The sequence below is a fragment of the Microtus pennsylvanicus genome, chromosome 14 (assembly GCF_037038515.1).
Source record: "Microtus pennsylvanicus isolate mMicPen1 chromosome 14, mMicPen1.hap1, whole genome shotgun sequence".
NCBI classification, from domain to species: domain Eukaryota; kingdom Metazoa; phylum Chordata; class Mammalia; order Rodentia; family Cricetidae; genus Microtus; species Microtus pennsylvanicus.
In genome coordinates this window covers 13,470,054-13,488,826 of record NC_134592.1, presented here as the reverse complement: position 1 = coordinate 13,488,826, position 18,773 = coordinate 13,470,054, and the positions used below count along the sequence as shown (strand labels likewise).

Below are 18,773 nucleotides of genomic sequence, written 5' to 3'. Positions count from 1 at the left end.
TGTATATAGGGAGATGTAAGTTAGCTTCAAGAGCAAGCCAGGGCCCTCTCCCGGCCTTTCTACCTGGAGCAGGAATTCTGAAGTGGGCACCAAGGACATTTGGGTCAGATCCTGCATTGTCTCAGATGTCCTGAGTGAGAACATAGGATGAACAGCAGCATTCCTGACGCGTGTCCACTGGACTAAAGATGTCTCCAGACACTGCCCCATGTCTGGGATTTGGGAGTTGAGATTGTTTCCAGGTCAGAACAGTGCTTGGAGTCCTAAGGGTGCCATGTGGGAGTGACCAAGTCCTGAAGCCTGATCCTGCCCCTTCCTAGAAGAAGCTGAGTTGATCTGGGACTCTGATCCCTAGGAAACTCTCCTTCCCTAGTTAACCTACTTGTCAATCTGACTAGGTTCAGAATCACCTAGGTTGCTATTGAGGCATGTTGAGTGATATTTTACTGTTTTCTTTTTTGAGGACCGCACAATTCATCTCCCAAATAAATCACATGGAGACTTATTCTTAGTTATGAATATCCAGCCTTAGCTTGGCTTGTTTGTTGCCAACTTTTCTTAAATTATCCCAACTACTTTTTGCCTCTGGGCTTTTATCTTTCTTAATTCTGTATGTTTTACTTTATGTCCTTCTCTGTGGCTTGCTATGGAGCACAAGTAATAAAAACCCAGAGACAGAAATTGGGGTTCAACCTGAAAACCAGAAAAGCAGAGTAGCTACATCACTAGAGAAGTCTTACTTCTACCAAAGCTGGGCAACTGTAGACTAAGCAGACTAAACCTCTCTCCTCTCTCATTTTATATTCTGTCCAGTGCTGGGATTAAAGGTATGAGTCACCACCACCTGGATTTGTTTCTGCATTAATCTTGTGCAGCCTGGGGTGGCCTTGAACTTAGAGATTTGTCTGACTGTCTTCCAAATCCTGGAATTAAAGGTGTGTGTCACCATTGCCTGACTTCTAGGGGCTTTTACTTTGCTTCTGGTCTCCAGGCAAGATTTATCAAAAATACAAATAATATACCACCACATTTGCCCTTTTTTGTCTAAAATAAAGAAGGCTATAAATAAGAAAAGCTATAATATATACAGGCAACAAATAACATCATCAATGGCTAGCCCATTCACATTTGACAAATTCAGAGAAAATACACATCTATCCTATCTTCGTGAGTCCAAATTTTTGTACCTAACTTACTTTTTACCACAACTTGCATTTCCTTTCAAAACTAACATTTAATATCTCTCAACCTTATATACTTTATATTTCTTTAGTAAATTTCTTTTCTGAGCCTTGTAAACAAGGGAGACTATATCTAGCCTTCAACTACCTCAAGGACCCAAGAAGGAAATATTAACTGAGTAATCAGGAAGTACATGCAAGTAACTTCCAAAAATGTGAGAAATGACAGAAACAGCTGGTTGCCTCGACAGTCACCCAAAGTTCCTCTGCATCATTGGGGCATCTATCTTTGTCCTACAGACCTAGCATATTCGACAGACTTTTCTGTGAAGCAGGATATTCTGAATGGCTGTCTCTTCTTGTCTTGACAATGTTTGACAGTCACTTTCTTTTGTGTCCTGCTTGTCCAAGTAGGACAGCACACTGTCAGCAGTCAAGGTAAGGGCATTTTCTTGCCCAGTGTCTTACTTTTGCCACAAAGAAATTTCTTCAGTGCCTGTTATCTTCTCTGAAGTAGATAAGTGCTGCCAGAAGCAGACATCTCATTGTTATAAAAAGAAGTCTATGTTAGTAAAACATTTTAAATATCATATTCTGTAGACCTCTGAAGTGTTTAGATGACCTGTCTAAAATATATCTTTGCTTGACAGAGACATCTGACTGCCTGGACAATCACCCAGAGTTCCTTTGCAATGTGGGGGCATCCATCTTTAGCCAACAGGCACATAGTATCTGGTAGACTTTTCAATGAAACAGGAAATTTGAAAGGTTGTTCCACCTATATTGGCAGCTTATCAGTCACTTTCCTCTGTGTCCTGCAGAATGTCTGGCAGTTTCTCCTGTGAATTAGGAACCCTGAATGACCATCCCACCTTGTTTTGTCAATGTTTGCAAAAGTCACTTTCCTGTGGGTCCTGCATGTCCAGTCTACACAGCACATAGTCAGCAGTCAAAGGCAAGAGCAGTTTCTTTGCCCAGTGGCTAACCTTACCACAAGGAAAGCAAACTCCACAAAGAGTTTCTTCAGTACCCACATCTTCTCTGAAGTAAATTGGTGTTGCCAGGAGCAGAAGTGTTTCATTGTCATGAAAAACCTTAAGTTAACAAAACATTTTAAATGCCATATTTTGTAGATCTTTGAAAGTTTTGAAGACACTATATCTAAAATCTATTTCTATATGATCTAGAAAACATGTCTAACATATCTACAAATTTGTTATTTTTGACTAACTACTGTCCTGTATTTCTTGATTATTCTAAGTAGCTCATAATAGTTTTCAAAAACTAGAATTTTATCATGTATTTTTAAATGAACTGCATAGGTACAATACCTTAAAAAAGTAGAAACATATATACAATATGTTGTAACAAAAATTACCTTAAATTTGTATCAATATACAAAAGTTCTTTAAACAAGAGTAAAAACACATATACAGTGTAACAAAATTGACTTTGAATATATCCATATATCCATATATATCCAAATCCATGACAATGCAAAATATCTGAGATTAATAGTTGTCTTTTTAGCCTATATTCTTATATTCCCCTAAATATAACCAACATCCATAACCCACAAAATAACCAAAGACCACCTACACCCCCCTTTTCTTGGGAATGTGGACATTGTGTTCTCTAGACTGCTTCCTATTGAATGTGGGTGAAGTATTTCTAGGGTCCCAGAGAGAAAATTGAGATAATGGCCAAGTCCTGGGAAGACCAGCATCAACCTTTGCTGAGATCACCTGTCAAGATTCAGGAGGTCTCCCCTGATCAAACCATATTTAAATCAACCTGGAATGAATCCACAGGCTCTTGCTTCCTGTGGAAACAAAAGCAAAATCTCTTCTCCAAAGCATTTGTGATTTTCATCTGACAAATACATTTTTTGACTTTTTAAAGTTAAGGCATTAAAGTATCTAGGCTAGTTGATTTCCACAGCCCCTCTTTCAATTCCAGGTCTCTTAGCAGATGTCCTTTGATTTTTGAACAATCAAAAAACTCAAAATCAACATAACACTATACAGGATCTAGACTCCCTGTTGTGTTTTCCTTCTTCACATGGCTTTTTTTCTTACACATTACTTTTACTATCTCTTTAAAGACTTTATTATTTTTAATCTACTTATTTCTTTTTATGACTGCCTAAACCCATTTTCTTTCTTTCTGAAACCTACAGACATTATAAAACACACTGGATCCTGATTAGAGGTTTCTTCCATCTGTACCTCTTTTACTGCACGTCTTTTAGCCTTTTTTGACCACAAGCTTTAGTCTATTGAGTTACACCTGGATCCTTCACTTACTCTAGCAGCTGGCTCTGCCCACTCTTGGGTAGGGTTGTGAAAGGGAAGCTGAAAACTTGTGCCCTGGTCAGAGGTCCCTGACTGAAAACGGCATTAAACCCTTGTAGCTGTGGAAGCCGGTACCTGCATCGCCACAAATGGTTTTTACTTAGCTTGCCATTTCTAGTTCCTACTTAGCACTGCCTGCTGAACATCAGCACCATCAGCACCTCTTAAATGAGCTGTGTCCTTTATTTTCCTCCAGCTTTCTTAGGCTCTGGATAGATATTTGAGCCCCATATTGGGCACCAAAATATTTAATAATGATTTTTTTTCTTTTTTGAGGGGCCCACCATCCAGCTCCCAAATAAATCACACAGAGACTTAATCTTAGTGATGAATGCCCAGTCATAGCTTGACTTGTTTCTTGCCAGCTTTTCTTAAATTATCCAGACTACCTCTTGCCTCTGGGCTTTTATCTTTCTTAATTCTGTATATCTTACTTTATTTCTTTCTCCGTGGCTTGCTGTGTAGCTGGCCCCTGATGTCCTCCTCTTGTTCTTTCTTCTTTTGTTCTCTTTCTGTTTATATTCTCTGCCTGCTAGCCCTGCCTATCCTTGCTCCTGCCTTGCTATTATTGGCCATTCATCTCTTTATTAGGACCAGCAGGTGTTTTAGAAGGTGCAGTAACACACCTTTACAGGGTTAAACAAATACGGTGTAAACAAAAGTCACACACCTGGAAATAATATTCCCCAACAGAGGCATGTCAACGTGTGTCTTGAGTGCAATTCCGAAGAGAACTGAAGGACAAGACCCACACTGACTGTGGGTGGCATCCTCTCCATGGGCTGTGAGTCTGGATAGATAAAAATAGGTGGAGGATAAAGTCAGCTGAGATTCAGCATCCCCCATTTTGCTTTCTGGTCATCCATAAAGTGAATAGCTTTCCCTCACAGCAGGCTCCTACTGCCTGGATGTCCTGCCCAAGTGATGGTGTTACCCAGCTTTGGGGAGGGGGTGTTGTACTACTAAATACCTCTTCAGAAACAAACTGGAACACAGAGATGGGTTGGTGGAGGAGTAGTCAATTCAAGCCTGGACTTGGAGAAGATAGGGCTGACACTGTCCATCTTAAAGGGACAAATCTAAGAATGTATTAAAGAAGAAAGGCATCTGCTAGAGTAAATAAGACACAGAAAAGCCAGCGGTGGGAGAGAAGAATTTGGAGGTCTGTGTTAGTTCACTGCTGTGGCCAAAATCCCTGGTAGAATAACTTCTTACAGGAGAGAGAGAGAGAGCGCAGAGCCAAAGGCATTCCCCCCTCTAGCAAACCCCTTGTGTACTAGGCTCTATCCACTAACAGTTACACAGCTACACTGCTGGCTGAGTGTGTGCAAACACATGAGCCTATGTAGGTCATTTTACCCTTAAGGCAGACCACAGGCTGAGACAAATCTGTCCAAGTCTCTATCTTCTGAGTCTCTACTGTCGACTATCCCTGTCCAGGCACCTGGCTTATCACATTTCTGGGTCTCAGTCCAGCTTTAACTACTCACTTCTGTTTATTTGATTCTCCATTTCCTTGTGATGGCTCCTGCCTCACTGTTGACGCATATTAAATACCGGTGTGTGTGCTTCTATCTTAATGTATTTTGTGTCAACTGAATTCTCTTGGAGGGCCCAAAGCCTTGAAAGGGTAGAGGTGATATTTTGTTTCCCTCATACAACTGAGGTGGAATTTCATGGTGTTGGTAAAGGGTACATTAAGCAATATATAATTTGTAACAACTGGCTAGTTTTTTTTCTTTTTTTTTATTAAAAATTTCCACCTCCTCCTCCCATTTCCCTCCCCCTCCCATTCCAGTCCAAAGAGCAGTCAGAGTTCCCTGCCCTGTGGGAAGTCCAAGGTCCTCCCCCCTCCATCCAGATCTAGGAAGGTGAGCATCCAAACTGCCTAGGCTCCCACAAAGCCAGTCCATGCAGTAGAATCAAAACCCAGTGCTATTGTCCTTGCCAAGGACAACTGGCTAGTTTTTAATCCCAGCAGTCCAGAGACCAAAGTTTCAGGTCCAGCACCTTTTCTACATAGTGACTTTCAGGCCAGCCAGGGCTACCTACATATTGAGATCCTGTTTTAAGAAAGAAAAAAGAAAAAAGAAAAAAAAAAGGAAAAAAGGTTAACAATTGGCTAGCCAGAAATTTACAAAAACTTGGCTCTATGGTTATAGTACTACATTTTTTTTTTCATATGAAAATCAATCACAGATGGACTAATGATTTAAACAAAGGAAAACTTTAAATTGTAATGATTTATTACAAAGCACTTGCGAAAACATGAACCCAAATTACAGAGAAATCCTTTCCAAGATCATTAAACATGGACCACACAAAGCAAGCATTTGGAACTTGTGATTGAGTATATTAAAAAATAAAAATTTTCTGCATAGCAGGAAATAAAAAAAAACAACAAAAATTAAAAAAAATTTAAAAGCCCTGGAAACAAGTTAACCACAAGTAAGAGGACAAATACAAAATGTGAATGGAGCTTCCATGGATAGCCCCCCCTAATCCAGTGTGCAGACCCTGCCAGGTTCCACACTCACCATCCCTTCCAGCCCCGAGCCCCAAACACCCCTCTGCACATACAGACTTCATGCCCCTTCTTCTGAATTACTTACCAGGTAAAGTGCCAAATTTGGCAGAACTCAATTTGCCTTATTTTCTAATCTATAATAAGATAATAAGCAGGCAAAATGACAACCACGTTTCCATTTTGAGTTTTTGACTGTAAGCCCCAGAAGGCCAGAGTCCCTGCAGTTCTGTGTGGTTTTGCAAGCATGTTTAACTTTGATGAGGTCTCAGATGGCTCCTTCAGTTCCTCTCTCAGATGCCCCATTTCTATTCCTCAAATCCTTTGTTAAAAACCAACAGACTCTATTGGTAGTCCCACGTTCCCACCACTGGAGGCCTGAGCTTGCTTGGATGTATCCATCTCCTTCCTTCGGTGATGCCTGAGAAACACCCACCCCAGTAACACATAGCAACAAGAGATGCGGTATCCATGCGTACAGCCCCCACCGCTCCGGGTACCCACCTCAGTAACACATAGCAATATGATGCGGCATCCATGTGTACAGCGCCCACTGCTCCGGGCAGGGCACCCGTCCATGACTCAGCATGCTGGCTCTCCGAAAGTCGTGACTTTCAAACTCTGAATTGGTTTCCTAGGACTATCCTACTAAGTACCACAGACTTGTGATAGCAGAGTAGGGACTGGAGATGGAAGCATCAAAGTTAACAGAAAAGCAGCCCTTTGGCAGAGGAAGTGGGGAAGCACCTCCCCGATGGAACTAAGGTACCCGAGAACCGCCTGTGATACAAACCTGGGAGAATCGGGTGCTGTGTAAATGCCCTATACATTTATACCATGTCTCCGGAGGCTCAGGGCGCACTTCCACCCCCAGGAATGTTTTCCCTTTCTTAAAGAGCTGTTTTTATTTCTAATCATGTGGCTCTGGTCCAATTCTTTGCCCTGAAACAGGAACCTGGGTCCTTTGGCAGGTGCCTCAGAGACCCAAGCCCACAACAGACTGAGCGACAAAAATGACTGGGTTATTTTTTATCTTCTTGGTCTTACAGCAGCCAAAAAGCTGACAGCAAGGTGTGGGCAGGGCTGGTATCCTGAGGACTCTCTCCTTAGTGACAGATGCTGCTTTCATTGTGTATCCCACATGTCCTCCCTCCGAGTCTATGTGCCAGTTCCCTCTTCTCAGGATAACACCAACCCTAGCACCCAGTTAGATGACCTCATTTTGTCCTAATCACTTCTTCAAAGCTCCCCTGTCCAAATGCATTTGCATTCTAAGGGGCTTAGAGTCAGGAGCTCGATGTATGGATGAGGGACACATAATTCAGGCCCATTCTTCCTGGGACCACTTTACTCTCATGGCTCTGCTTCCTCCTCCAATTGGTGAAAATCTTACCCTATGAGTGGCAGGCATATTGGCTTACAGGAAGTGTCTCTTCGGCGATCTCTCAGTTGCCAACTTGATTAGATCTGTAATCAATCAAGAGACACATCTCTGGGAGGGTGAGACTGGAGGGGGGGTATTTCCCAGAAGGATTAGCTAACTGGGGGAGCCTGTCCCCCAGAAAGATGGGCAGTTTCTGGTAGTGGCTCAGATCTAAGGAAGTCTGGGGGGAAGGGCAGGCATGGTGGAATATCAGGAGGCAGAGGCATGTCTATCTCTGAGAGTTTGTAGGCCAGCCTTGTCTACATAGCAAGGCCCAAGATGGTCAGGACTATATAGATGCCTGTCTCAAAAAGCCAAACCAAGCCAAACCAAACCAAACCAAACCAAAAAGAAGTCTGATGGGAAGCAATGCCGGTTTTCCCTGCTCACCGTGAGGACGTCTACTTTGTGGCTGTCCTGCTGCTATCCTCCACTGTCATCTGAACCTCTCGGCTTCAACCTTTCAATGCAGAAATGAAGGCCAGTGGCTCTCCAGGGATTCTGCTGGCCTCTAGCACCATCAGACTGGGACTGTTGAGACATCCAGCTTCATAGACTGCATGCCACTAGGTTCTCCATCTCTCCAGAGTGCAGGCAGCCATTGTTTGATCACCTATATTGTGTAAGCCAGTCCAACAAATCCCTTTTTGAGAACCCACAACTATCTTTCCTCATCAAATCCTGTGTGTCCTATCTGCATGCCTCTCGTCCCGTTACCATGGATGGCAGGAGGCTCTTCTCCTCCATCTCTCTCATACGAGGAGACTTCATTTGTAGTTGGCTTGATTTTTTTTTTTTATGTGAAGGAATATACTCATGTGTTTCTGTGGTCTAAGCAGATAGCAAAGGATTAGAAAATAAATATCCCTTACACCAAAGTAAATAATAGCAGGCGGCTGGCTCTCCATCCATTTGCAACTGTGTTAGCAGGAATAAAAGGTGTTCTAGGGATACCATGCCCCCCCCCCCCACCTTGGGTATCAAAGTTTTAAAACAAAATGAGCCTCAAGGAATTGGCATTTCCCATCAATCTCTTGCTGGCAGAAGGCCATGATCCTGGTACCAACTAGAAGGGTAGCTAGTCCCCAGGAAGATTTCACATATTTCCAACAACTTCAGAGCACCATACCCTACCGGAGACTGCTAGGTATGCACACCTCTGGTCCTCTGTTAGGGCCCCCAGGTCTCGCAGAAGCTCTTTGTTCCTCTTCTCAATTGTGGGGATGTTGGATTTCCTTTTCGGCTTTTTATTACTCGGTATTAATTGATCTTTTGAGAACGGTGGTGGAGCCTGGTTTGTCAGGAGACTACCAGGGCTCAGGCTCTGACCCTAAAAGCTTCTGGAACATGTTTGCTGGTAACTTTGTAACTTAGAGTACACACACACACACACACACACACACACACACACACACAATGCCACACTCAGCATTGTGTATTATCTATGGTCCTCACAAGAATGACAGAATCAAATAGCTACAATAGAGACTTTATAGCCCACAAAGCCCCAAATATTTACGATCTGACCCTTTATAGAAAAATTTGGCCAATTCCTGCCTTAGCCTTCTAACTTTAATTAGTTTCTCTTCTTTTATTCTTGTTGCCTTGGGGTCCATCCTCCACACAGCAGCCGGAGGTCATTCAGACCCCATTACTTCCTGGATTCTTGAAGCTCTTAGCATAAATCTTTGTTCTGACTGCCAAGGTCAGACTCTCTCACCTCTATTCACCCGCTCCAGGCTCCGAGTCTGCCAGGCACAGAGCTGCAGGGTGTCACATCTCCTCCTCTTTATGTGGGTGTTACCACCTCAGAGAGGCCTTCATGGGGTCCTGATCACTGTCCTGTTTCCTCTACAGCTTTTTCTTCTTGCATGCAGTAAATGCTGTGCCTTCTCTCCTGGTTCTGAACCAAAGGCAGAGCCCAGCAGGTGAACACTGGTAACTAGAAAGGCAGATTCTAGCCATACCCAGGCCAGACCCCCAGAGACCCCTGGCAAATTACTGCTGCTGGGCTCTGGGGCTGTTTCTCATCAGGAAATTGGGGGTAGTGAGAGTACCCCATTTCCAAAACTACAACAAAGTTAATGACTGTAGTTGGCTTTGGAGACTCTAGAATCAAGTAAACCCTTGGTTTTGTTTTGTTTGTAAATGTTTATTTTATTTGCATTAGTGTTTTGCCTGTGTTTATGTCTGCCTGAGGGTGTCGAATCACTTGGAGCTGGATTACAGACAGATGTGAGCTGCCACATAGTTACTGGGAATTGAACTCGGTTCCTCTGGAAGAACAGCTAGTATTCTTAGCCGCTGAGCCCACCCTTGGTTCCTTAGGATGGAATGAGAGCAGCTGGCTTTCCGGTCATGGAAAGGCTGAAGAAATCAGAAGCAAGAGGATCGGCAGTTTCAGTGACTCCTGGGAGGGACTTCCTTATCACACCTGTGGGAGGATTTGGCTATTCCCTTTCCTGACTCATCAGGAAGCAATTTAGCTGCAGTTGCCCACTCAGGCGTGAGTGACTCCATGCTGCCGTGGCTGGGGGGCCTTCCACAGGAGTCCCATCCTTACAGAAAGCCTCTTGCGAGTTTCTCCTGTCTTTGTGAGGCTTAAAGGAGATATTCTACGATAATTGTACAGTCAGCACATAGTAATCACTTTAAAATATTGAGTGTGGTGTAAGTGCCGGCGGTGTGCACACAGATGTTCATGATTGGAGGCCAGAACCCTAAGACATCACACTACGTGACGATTCTATTTATAGAAGATACCTAAAGCTGTGCAAATCATAGGGCCAGAAAATGAGGTGGTGATTGCCAGGGGCTGTGGAGGGAAGGAAGTGGGGAGCTGCTATTCAAAAGGCAAGCAAGGAAAACAGTTCCTGAAGCCTGCTGTGAAACGGTGTTCATAAAATCATCAAAGCCACCAGGCAATGGCGCACAACTTTAATCCCAACACTTGGGAGGCAGAGACAGGCGGATTTCTGTGAGTTCGAGGACAGCCTGGTCTATAAAGCTAGTTCCAGGACAGACTCCAAAGCTACACAGAGAAACTCTGTCTTGAAAAACAAACAAAAAACAAAAAAGCAAACAAAATTAAAAAAACCGTACCATACCCTTTTAAAGGTAGATTTCATATCAGGTACTTTTTATCACAATGAGTTTGGGTTGGGGTGAAGGCTCAGTAATGTCCTTGCCATGCAAACATGAGGACCTGAGATCAGACCATCAGCATTCACATTAATAGCTGGGCACATCAGAGCACACATGTAATCCCAGCACTGTAGAAGGAGCAGAGACGAGAGGATCCCTGCGTTATGAGTCTCAGGGGGTCCTGTGACATGATGTTCAGGTTCTCGGTATCTCCAATGTCAAGCTGGACAAGACCCAGAGAACCAGTGAAAAAGCAAAGGATGCCTTCTAAAGAAGGGGGATGGGCTTCAAAAACATTCTTCAAGAGGCCTGAGTGCACAGTTTCCTGAGTAGAGTCGACAGTGCGGGGAGGGGGCACTGGGTGATTCCTTGCCAACTGACAAATGAGATAGAATTTAGATCACCTGTGTGTGCGTACATTGCCCACACATAATTTTGAGCATATGTTCACCCTATCAAGCACACACAGGAGATGGTAAATAGGCTCTCCCCCGCAAGAGGTCACAAGGAAAGACTTGTCCTCACAGTGCTTCTGTCGGACACTGGCTTAGGGAGGCCTTATTCCTCAATGAGAAGTTCCTGAACACGAATTACTCACAGGTGTGGAGGTGCTAGGTGTTGCCCGACCCAGGAAGGGACAACTAAGTGTTGGGAGTTGCAGATCCCTGGCCAGTTTCTTTGCTTGCTTTAGACCTTTTGCCTGCAGCTGCTCTGAGCACGAGACCTTGCTTGCAGCTGCTCTGAGCCTGATGAGTCTGCAGCTGGAAGATCCCGAGAGCTGGGCCTGGCTAAGGATCCCTATATAAGCTGTTTGGCACTCTTGTATCAAGGATGACCCATGTCTGTCTGTCTGTCTTTCTGTTTTTAAGTCCCCAGCTTAGTTCCTGGCTCGTGTACTGTCTTGTAGCCGCACGGGCGCTACAGAACCATTTGGCTTTTTACAGCTAAGGGCACCTTGGGTTGCCAGGTTGTCCCTGTGCTTGCCCCCCTCTCCTGGGGCGTGCTGGCCAACTAGTTTAGCCCCAGGTTCAGCAAGAGACCCTGTCTCCAAAAAGGAACGTAGAAAGCAACAGAGGAAGATACTGGAGTTGACCTCTGACCTCATGCACTTGAGCACATACAGCCAGGTGCATTCATAGTACACATGCATGTCCGTGAAGCCACCTACAGACAAGAATCATTGGCTCTTATCTCACCCTGTTCTACTTTCTTCCAAGGTTTTGGATTTCTAAATGTATCTCTCAGAGCAGAGCCTGTATGTTTGTAGCCCTTGTTTTGCTGGCTATGGCCACAGCACCCAGGGCAGTTCATGGCAGCCAGATGCTGCAAACTGTTCCTCTCCTGGACCACAGTTTGTAAGTCATTCTAACGACGCCTATATATACTTATGTATGTATATGTGTGTGTGTTTATCCTATGAGGTCTATCATTCCTTTGGAGACCCCCTAATACAACTTGTTTGCAAGGTAGTTTAGATCCCATCAAGTTGATAAATTAATGATCACAGGTGGCCATGCTTTTAATCCATCCAGTGTAGAGGAGAGGGAAATGAGAGGAGATGGATTTCTCATACAATTCTCTTGTTGGATGCTCAGAGCATGTCACTTTCCTTACCCAACTGCATCTTCAGGACAGCCCTGTGGACTATAGTCATACCGAGACAGGAAGCAGGGTGACACCAGGCCCTTTCTGGTCCCCTTTCTCTGTTAAGGTGTCTCTTGCTCTACTCAGAGGCATGAGGACCAGCAGAGGCCAGGGCACGAGGTAGGCGAGGCTGTGCCTGCAGGCTGGGGATGCGGGAGGGTGACTTGCAGGGCTGCAGTAACGGGGGCAGTTTCACATGAGGGAGGGACCTCCTGGGATGGAGAACAGGAGCCACATACGGAATAGCACACCTGGGGCCTTCCCGGAGACAGCAGGGACCAGGAGCTGAAGGCATTCTGAGGTTGGGGGAAGGCAGGACCATACCAAGGGGGTCAGGGGACCAGGACTGGCCAGCAAGGATCTTTTGAGGTTGTTGCCTCTAATGGTTCTCAAATCATAACTCCAAGAGCCCTGGGCTTGAGAACTGAAGTATGGAAAACTTGCAAGGTCCAACCTTATCTCCAAAATAGAACTGCACGAAGTCCCCAGAATTCCCTTTCAACATTCTCACGGGGTGACCCCAGTTTCTCCCTTATCTACTAGGATCTAGGTCAAGGACAGACGAAGATTCAGCATGCGTTAAATAACATTTAATTAGCAACACAAAGTGATTACATTAAATACAGCATCCGAAACCCAGTAAGTGGGCATCTGTGGCAGGAGGGAGCCCACAATTGGGCAATCTGAGGACTCATCGGAACCAGCTCCATTGTCTGGCCTCCTTGCTCTAGTGATGTTAGGCCCCGGCCAGGTTTGCACATCCCTGGCTTCAAGCTCCTGGGTTCTGAGGAGGGACATGAAGCTCTCAGGCCTTCTACTGCTTTGCAACCAAGCCTAAGTTTGTTGGGTAGTGTGCGTGTGTGTGTGTGTGGGGGGGGCGGTTCACAGGTCAAGTGGGTAAAAGCACAGCACCTTGAAAGATCTGGGGCCTGGCCAGGTTTAAGTGACAAGGCCTTGTCCCTCAGGGTACATGTATAGCTGGGAGACCAATGAGAGAGTAGGCAAGTTCAAAATCCAGACACTGGTTGCCCCGAGGGACAAAAGACAAAGGCTAAAAAATGAGTCTTCTGAGAAACTCAGAGTCATAGCTACCACTGGGCACCTAGAGGAGTTGGTAAGAACTAGGCACTTCCCTGACGCTGCTGGCCGTGGAGGCTGAGGGCCAACCGAGACAGCTGAGCAGGCTACCGGAGATAGGGAGGGGTGTCTTCTGGCTAGCTTTTCTTCCTGGGGCCCAGTGTGGAAGGGAAAGAAGGTGACTAGCAAAGTGGATAGAAGTACAAACATCTCTCCCACGGGCCTGGGGCAGGCAAGGGAGACAGGAACTGCAGGACCGGGGAAAGATGAGAAGGCAGGGTCAGAGGCACAGAGCGGGAGCCGGCAGTGGGGCTGCTAGGCGGCTGGTGAGTTGGCTCCCAAGGTTGGGTCTCACATCTTATACCTGGGCCAGAGCAAAACAGCAACAGTGGAGAGTGGGTGAGTAAAGATGGAGAAACTCGCCTCTGTACAAGTCACACAGAGCATCTAGGATAGACAGCTGATGGTGAACAATGTTGACCCATGGGGCCCTGGGAACATGGCTGTGGCTGGAGCTCTTAAGGTGGTAACGGAAAAGACATAAACACCTCTGGGAAGCCTGTCCCACCCAGGGCACACTCTGAGGACAGTTGCTGGGGAGGGGCTGGCACGGCTTTCAAGGGGAAGGGCGCTCCTTCCTGACAGAGCCCCGGTGTGTGCTCACCGTGTCATAGATATTCTTCGGACTCCAACTGTTCAAGTAACATGTCCTCTACGCCTCTGAACTGAGGGTGGGGAAGGAGACAAGAGTGATCAGACCCAGCCCTGAGAGTCCCCCTCCCATTCTGGCTCAGCTTTCTTTAGCCTGGGGCAGCACTGGGACCTGAGTGGGGGTGAGGGATGGGCTAACCCTCTCCACAGGTCTCAGTCAGTGACTACCACAGAGGGCTCCTTGTAATGAGGAGTTTGGCTGAGGCTTCAGAAGATGGCCTTTTCTATCTCTCTAACCTACTTAAAATACAAACAGACAAAAATCAGAAAACAAATCGGCAGTTAGTTCTCCTCCCACTAGCTTAGCTTCTGGTGCTAGGATGGAGGGGTATATAGCTAGCCCAGGCCAGCCCCAGGTTGAGAGCAGTACCACTGGAGATCACCCACTCAGTCCCTGGGGTAAACCCTGCTTGCCTTGACGTGGTACAGTATCAGCCAGAACTTGGAGTCACTGCTTCGGTACCTTTTCCCTGGGTATAGTTGCCACAGTAAAGGTAGCTCGTATGCCGTCAGCTGTTCGGGGGTCATAGGAGACCCCAAGGAGATGTCTTGCTGGCGCATGATCACCTGCAATTTTTCATCATTCTGCAGAGGAAGAACAGAACACACCTTCACCTGCTGACCACTGCCAGGGTCCCCCAGGCACAATACCCAGAGTTTATCCTATCCCTCGGCAGCCAGGGCTGACCCGATGCACTGAGCACAGCTACTGCCCCTGGGCTTCAACACCGCAGGCTGCACACAATCTTGGGGTCTAGCCATCCTTTAGGGTTCAGGGTGCACTTTTTTCCTTGCCAACCCTCCTGCTGTTAGGGTAAGCCACTATGGGTGTGGGGGGGGCATGCATGTGGAGCAGAGAGGATAACCTCAAGGCGTTAAGACATCATCCAGTTTTTCTTTCTTTCTTATTTAAGAAAGTCTCTTGTTGGCTTGAAGCGAGGGTGTACACACGCACGTGTCCGTCACCCCCCCCCCCCCACAAGCTAGGTTGGCTGGTTAGTGAGTATGTTCCAGATCGCTAAGTGTATCTGTTTCCCCAGTGCTGGGATTACTAGCAATGTCCACCACACTGGGTTTCTCAGCTGTGAACTGTGGAGGTTGAACTCAAGACCTTATGCTTACGAGGTAAGTACTTTACCCCAGCCCTGTCGGGGATTTGACTTTGATTTTGTCCCATGCCCACCTTTTTTTTTTTTTTTTTTTCCGAGAGAGGGTTTCTCTGTAGCTTTGGTGCCTGTCCTGGAACTAGCTCTTGTAGACCAGGCTGGCCTCGAACTCACAGAGATCCACCTGCCTCTGCCTCTCGAGTGCTGGGATTAAAGGCGTGCGCCACCACCGCCCGGCCCCATGCCCACTTTTAAACGAGATTTCTATCCACGGACCTGCTGCGGGAACTATAAAAGGAATGCATTGTCTTTTCTATCAGAGGGCTGAATGAGACGGCGCTCCATCTCCAAAGAGGCTGGCATATCATCTGGCAAAGCATCTTCTTCCAGTCAGCATTTTTCTCAGATCAAAGTCCGTGCCCAAGGTTGCATCCTGTTTCCACAGTTATACTTTGCTTATTGACTCTGCAGCTCTAAGTTATTCATCTGTGAAAGAATGTGAGGCTGAGCTCTTGACCAATCAGGGCGGGACACAGCACACCTCTGACGTGACTGGCTGTGTGGCCAAAATACTTGGGATTGTGTGGTCATTTTCTTGAGACCCCCCCCCCCCCACGCCCTGGACAAATCCATTTCTAACATTGTGAAACCGATAACAGCATTTCTCCATCGCTGGCATGGCTCTCCTGGGCTATGGCAACTACTTCTTCACTTACTGTCTTCAGATGCCAGGGTGGGGATCTGAAAGTCATGCCTGCCTGCTGGACTCCTGATGCCCTCTTCCTCCCAGAGCGAGTCCAGGACCCAGAGAAATCCACAAAGCATACACAAGAGTGTCTCTGCCTCCCTCCTTTCCCACTGTTCTCTTCCCTCTAGCCACAATGCCTTGTGTGTGTGTGTGTGCGGGGGGGGGGTGTCTTACTGTCTACAGCAAACCTCCCCAAATCTACAAAGAGGTAAATCTCTTTGAGGCAGTCCTTTGCTCTAATGTACATCTATAAAGAACAAATGTCACACAAACCCACGTTAGAGTGGAGACCAAACATCCAGTTAAACTTTGTGGTTTTGAAGTAGGGTCTCACCCTATCACCTTTACCAGGCTGCCATCTATTTTACAGAGATCTACCTGTCTCTGCCTCCCAAGTGCTAGGGTTAAAGGTAATGTCCCACCCAAAAATGAATGTGTCACTATTTGCAGGAAGTCAGTTAGTTCTCTTCTATATTGTGGGTCCTGGGAATCACACTTAGGTCATCAGGTTGTGTGGCAACACCTTTACCTTCTCAGCCATTTCTCCAGCTCCTGGAAATGAGTTTTATCCACCAGTTTGGGATAAAAAAACCAAAAGCAAAAAAAAAAAAAAAAGTTCACCACCTAAACACACAAACAAAACTCCCCAAACCCTGAACAATCTAATTCTATAAGATACTTGAGTTAAGATCTAGTGGGGCCAAGTTACACAGGCCTGCAATGCACTACTCAGGAAGCTGAGGCAGAAGGACCACAAGTTCAAGGCCTACCTGAGCTATAAAGGGAACTTCTAGGTCAACCTCAGTAACTAAGACCAAGTTTCAAAATAGAAAGCATTGCACACATGGCTGGACTATAACTCTGCAGCACAGTTCTAGGCTAATACACATTGGACCCTGGGTTTGCTCCTTGGGGTCCTCATTACTTAGGGGGTGCAGAAGGGAAGGGGGAAAAAGCAATTTGAAACTCCAAACAAAATGACTCAAAAACATGACACGCAGCATACCAACTGAGGTCACACCGCACTAGAGAACAACTCACTGCCTCCCTCTTCCCCTCTTCATTTTCTTTCTCCCACTTGAACCCCCCCCCCCCGTCTCATTATGTAACTGGCATTGAACCCCTGGCGTCGAACCATCTTCCCAGTCACAGGGACTCGGCCACATTGGCTGCAGATCCGCAGTGCCAACCTGTGCTTGGTGTATATACACTAAAGCACTCACCTAGGCTTAAAGAGTTTTTTCCAGGTGAAAATAGTTTTGTGAAATGTCCTGCCAGTGGGATTAATTAAAACTGGTAACTCAGCTCACAACGCCAGGTGTGTAAGCACGCTAGCATCCAGAATTCATTAGTCAATAGTCTAACCACGGTTACAGATGGCTTTATTCTGTTTCCTTATTACTATAAAGGAAGATATATATATATATATATATAACACCTTGGCTCTTTTTTTTTTTGTTTTGTTTTTCGAGACAGGGTTTCTCTGTGGTTTTGGAGCCTGTCCTGGAACTATCTCTTGTAGACCAGGCTGGTCTCGAACTCACAGAGATCCGCCTGCCTCTGCCTCCCGAGTGTTGGTAACCTTGGCTCTTTCAGTCATGAGAAGTAAATCTGTGTTGTAGTTTACCAGGTTCCTGTTCAGACAATATCTACCACAGCTCTGCAATGCTCTCTGGTTCACAGTTTGCTAACCCGATCTTAAAAAGAAATATAGCTGGGTAGTGGTGGCGCACGTCTTTAATCCCAGCACTTGGGAGGCAGAGGCAGGTGGATCTCTGTGAGTGTGAGACCAGCCTGGTCTACGGAGTGAGTTCCAGGACAGCCAGGGCCACACAGAGAAACTCTATCTTGAAAAAAAAAGTTGTTACAAGAAATTTGCACAACTTCGTAATAACAAACATCCACCTATATTGTCTTCATATATCTGACTTAAAATATTTTACCTTAAAAAATAGATATATGTAAACTTAATAATGTAAAACAGCAGCAAGAATGTAAATTTAAGAGCCCGGAAGTATGGGTGCACCGCCTACGAGGGGCGCTCCATGTCTGAGGTTCACAGCCCCAACTTTCCCCGAGTGGAGACAGTCCCTAGTCCCTAACTGCTCGCTAGCGTCTCACACAATGTCCCCACAGTTTTAATTTTTGCTTTTATAGCCTCCATTGATTTTACAAGTGGAGGGCATTTCAATAATTTCTGCGGGAAAGTAGTTCTAGAAGAGATTTCCTTTGAAGACGCCGACATTCATTAAGACCCATCCCGAGGCTTCCATAACCGAAACAAAGTTAAATCTTATTACGGATGTGGACTCTACTAGCTACCTTAAAGATATTCCAGTTTTATGGTTTAGAAAAGCCCTGTTTTACCCCAAATGATAGTCACACACCCTAGACCTGATGTGAGGGGGCCCTGACCACTGTCCTCAAGGTGTTCCCACCCTCCTCCAAGCCTGCCAGGCCCAACCCAAAGTACTTTTACCTGAGGCTTCCCTTGCTCTCCTGTTTCTGGCACAAGGGACCCTCTGTTCCCTGGTCTCCAGCTACCAGAACTCCCAGGCCCAGGCAGAGCACACCCCTGCTGCCCCACCTGCTGCCCCCAAGGCGGGCTGGTACCTTGAGGATTATGGGCAGCCAGCTTCGTTTATGCTCATCCAAGTACACGTGCCTTTCCCAGATCCACAGGCGTTCAGGGTCATCGAGTCTCTCTGGCCCGGGTGCCGGTGCTTCAGCCATGGCATCCGGTTGAAGCAAGAAGCAAACACTTGTAAGACAATCTCTGATAAAAGCTACTCCCTAGTGGTGGGCAAAGAGAGTCAAGGCTATTTATTACCACCAGGTGTGCGCCTGCGCCCCCTGGAGTG

The 18,773-nt window shown here is 46.0% G+C and overlaps 1 protein-coding gene across 1 annotated transcript; it reads right to left on the bottom strand.

The window, feature by feature from the left end:
- Window positions 1-14,015: 14,015 nt before the first annotated feature.
- Tcl1a (TCL1 family AKT coactivator A) lies at window positions 14,016-18,645 on the bottom strand. Its single transcript, XM_075948534.1, has 3 exons — window positions 18,526-18,645; window positions 14,473-14,643; window positions 14,016-14,072 (listed from the first exon to the last, which is right to left on the bottom strand). The coding sequence occupies exons 1-3, from the start codon at window positions 18,643-18,645 to the stop codon at window positions 14,016-14,018; spliced, it is 348 nt and encodes a 115-aa protein (XP_075804649.1).
- Between the last annotated feature and the right edge of the window lie 128 nt (window positions 18,646-18,773).

Excerpts from the sequence above, each read along its gene's own strand:
- Tcl1a (XM_075948534.1), bottom strand. The coding sequence starts at position 18,645 with ATGGCTGAAGCACCGGCACCCGGGCCAGAGAGACTCGATGACCCTGAA. Across the intron at positions 14,644-18,525 it reads GGCTGCCCATAATCCTCAAG|AATGATGAAAAATTGCAGGT; the intron begins GTACCAGCCCGC and ends CTTCCTCTGCAG. Across the intron at positions 14,073-14,472 it reads TGATACTGTACCACGTCAAG|TTCAGAGGCGTAGAGGACAT; the intron begins GCAAGCAGGGTT and ends CCCCACCCTCAG.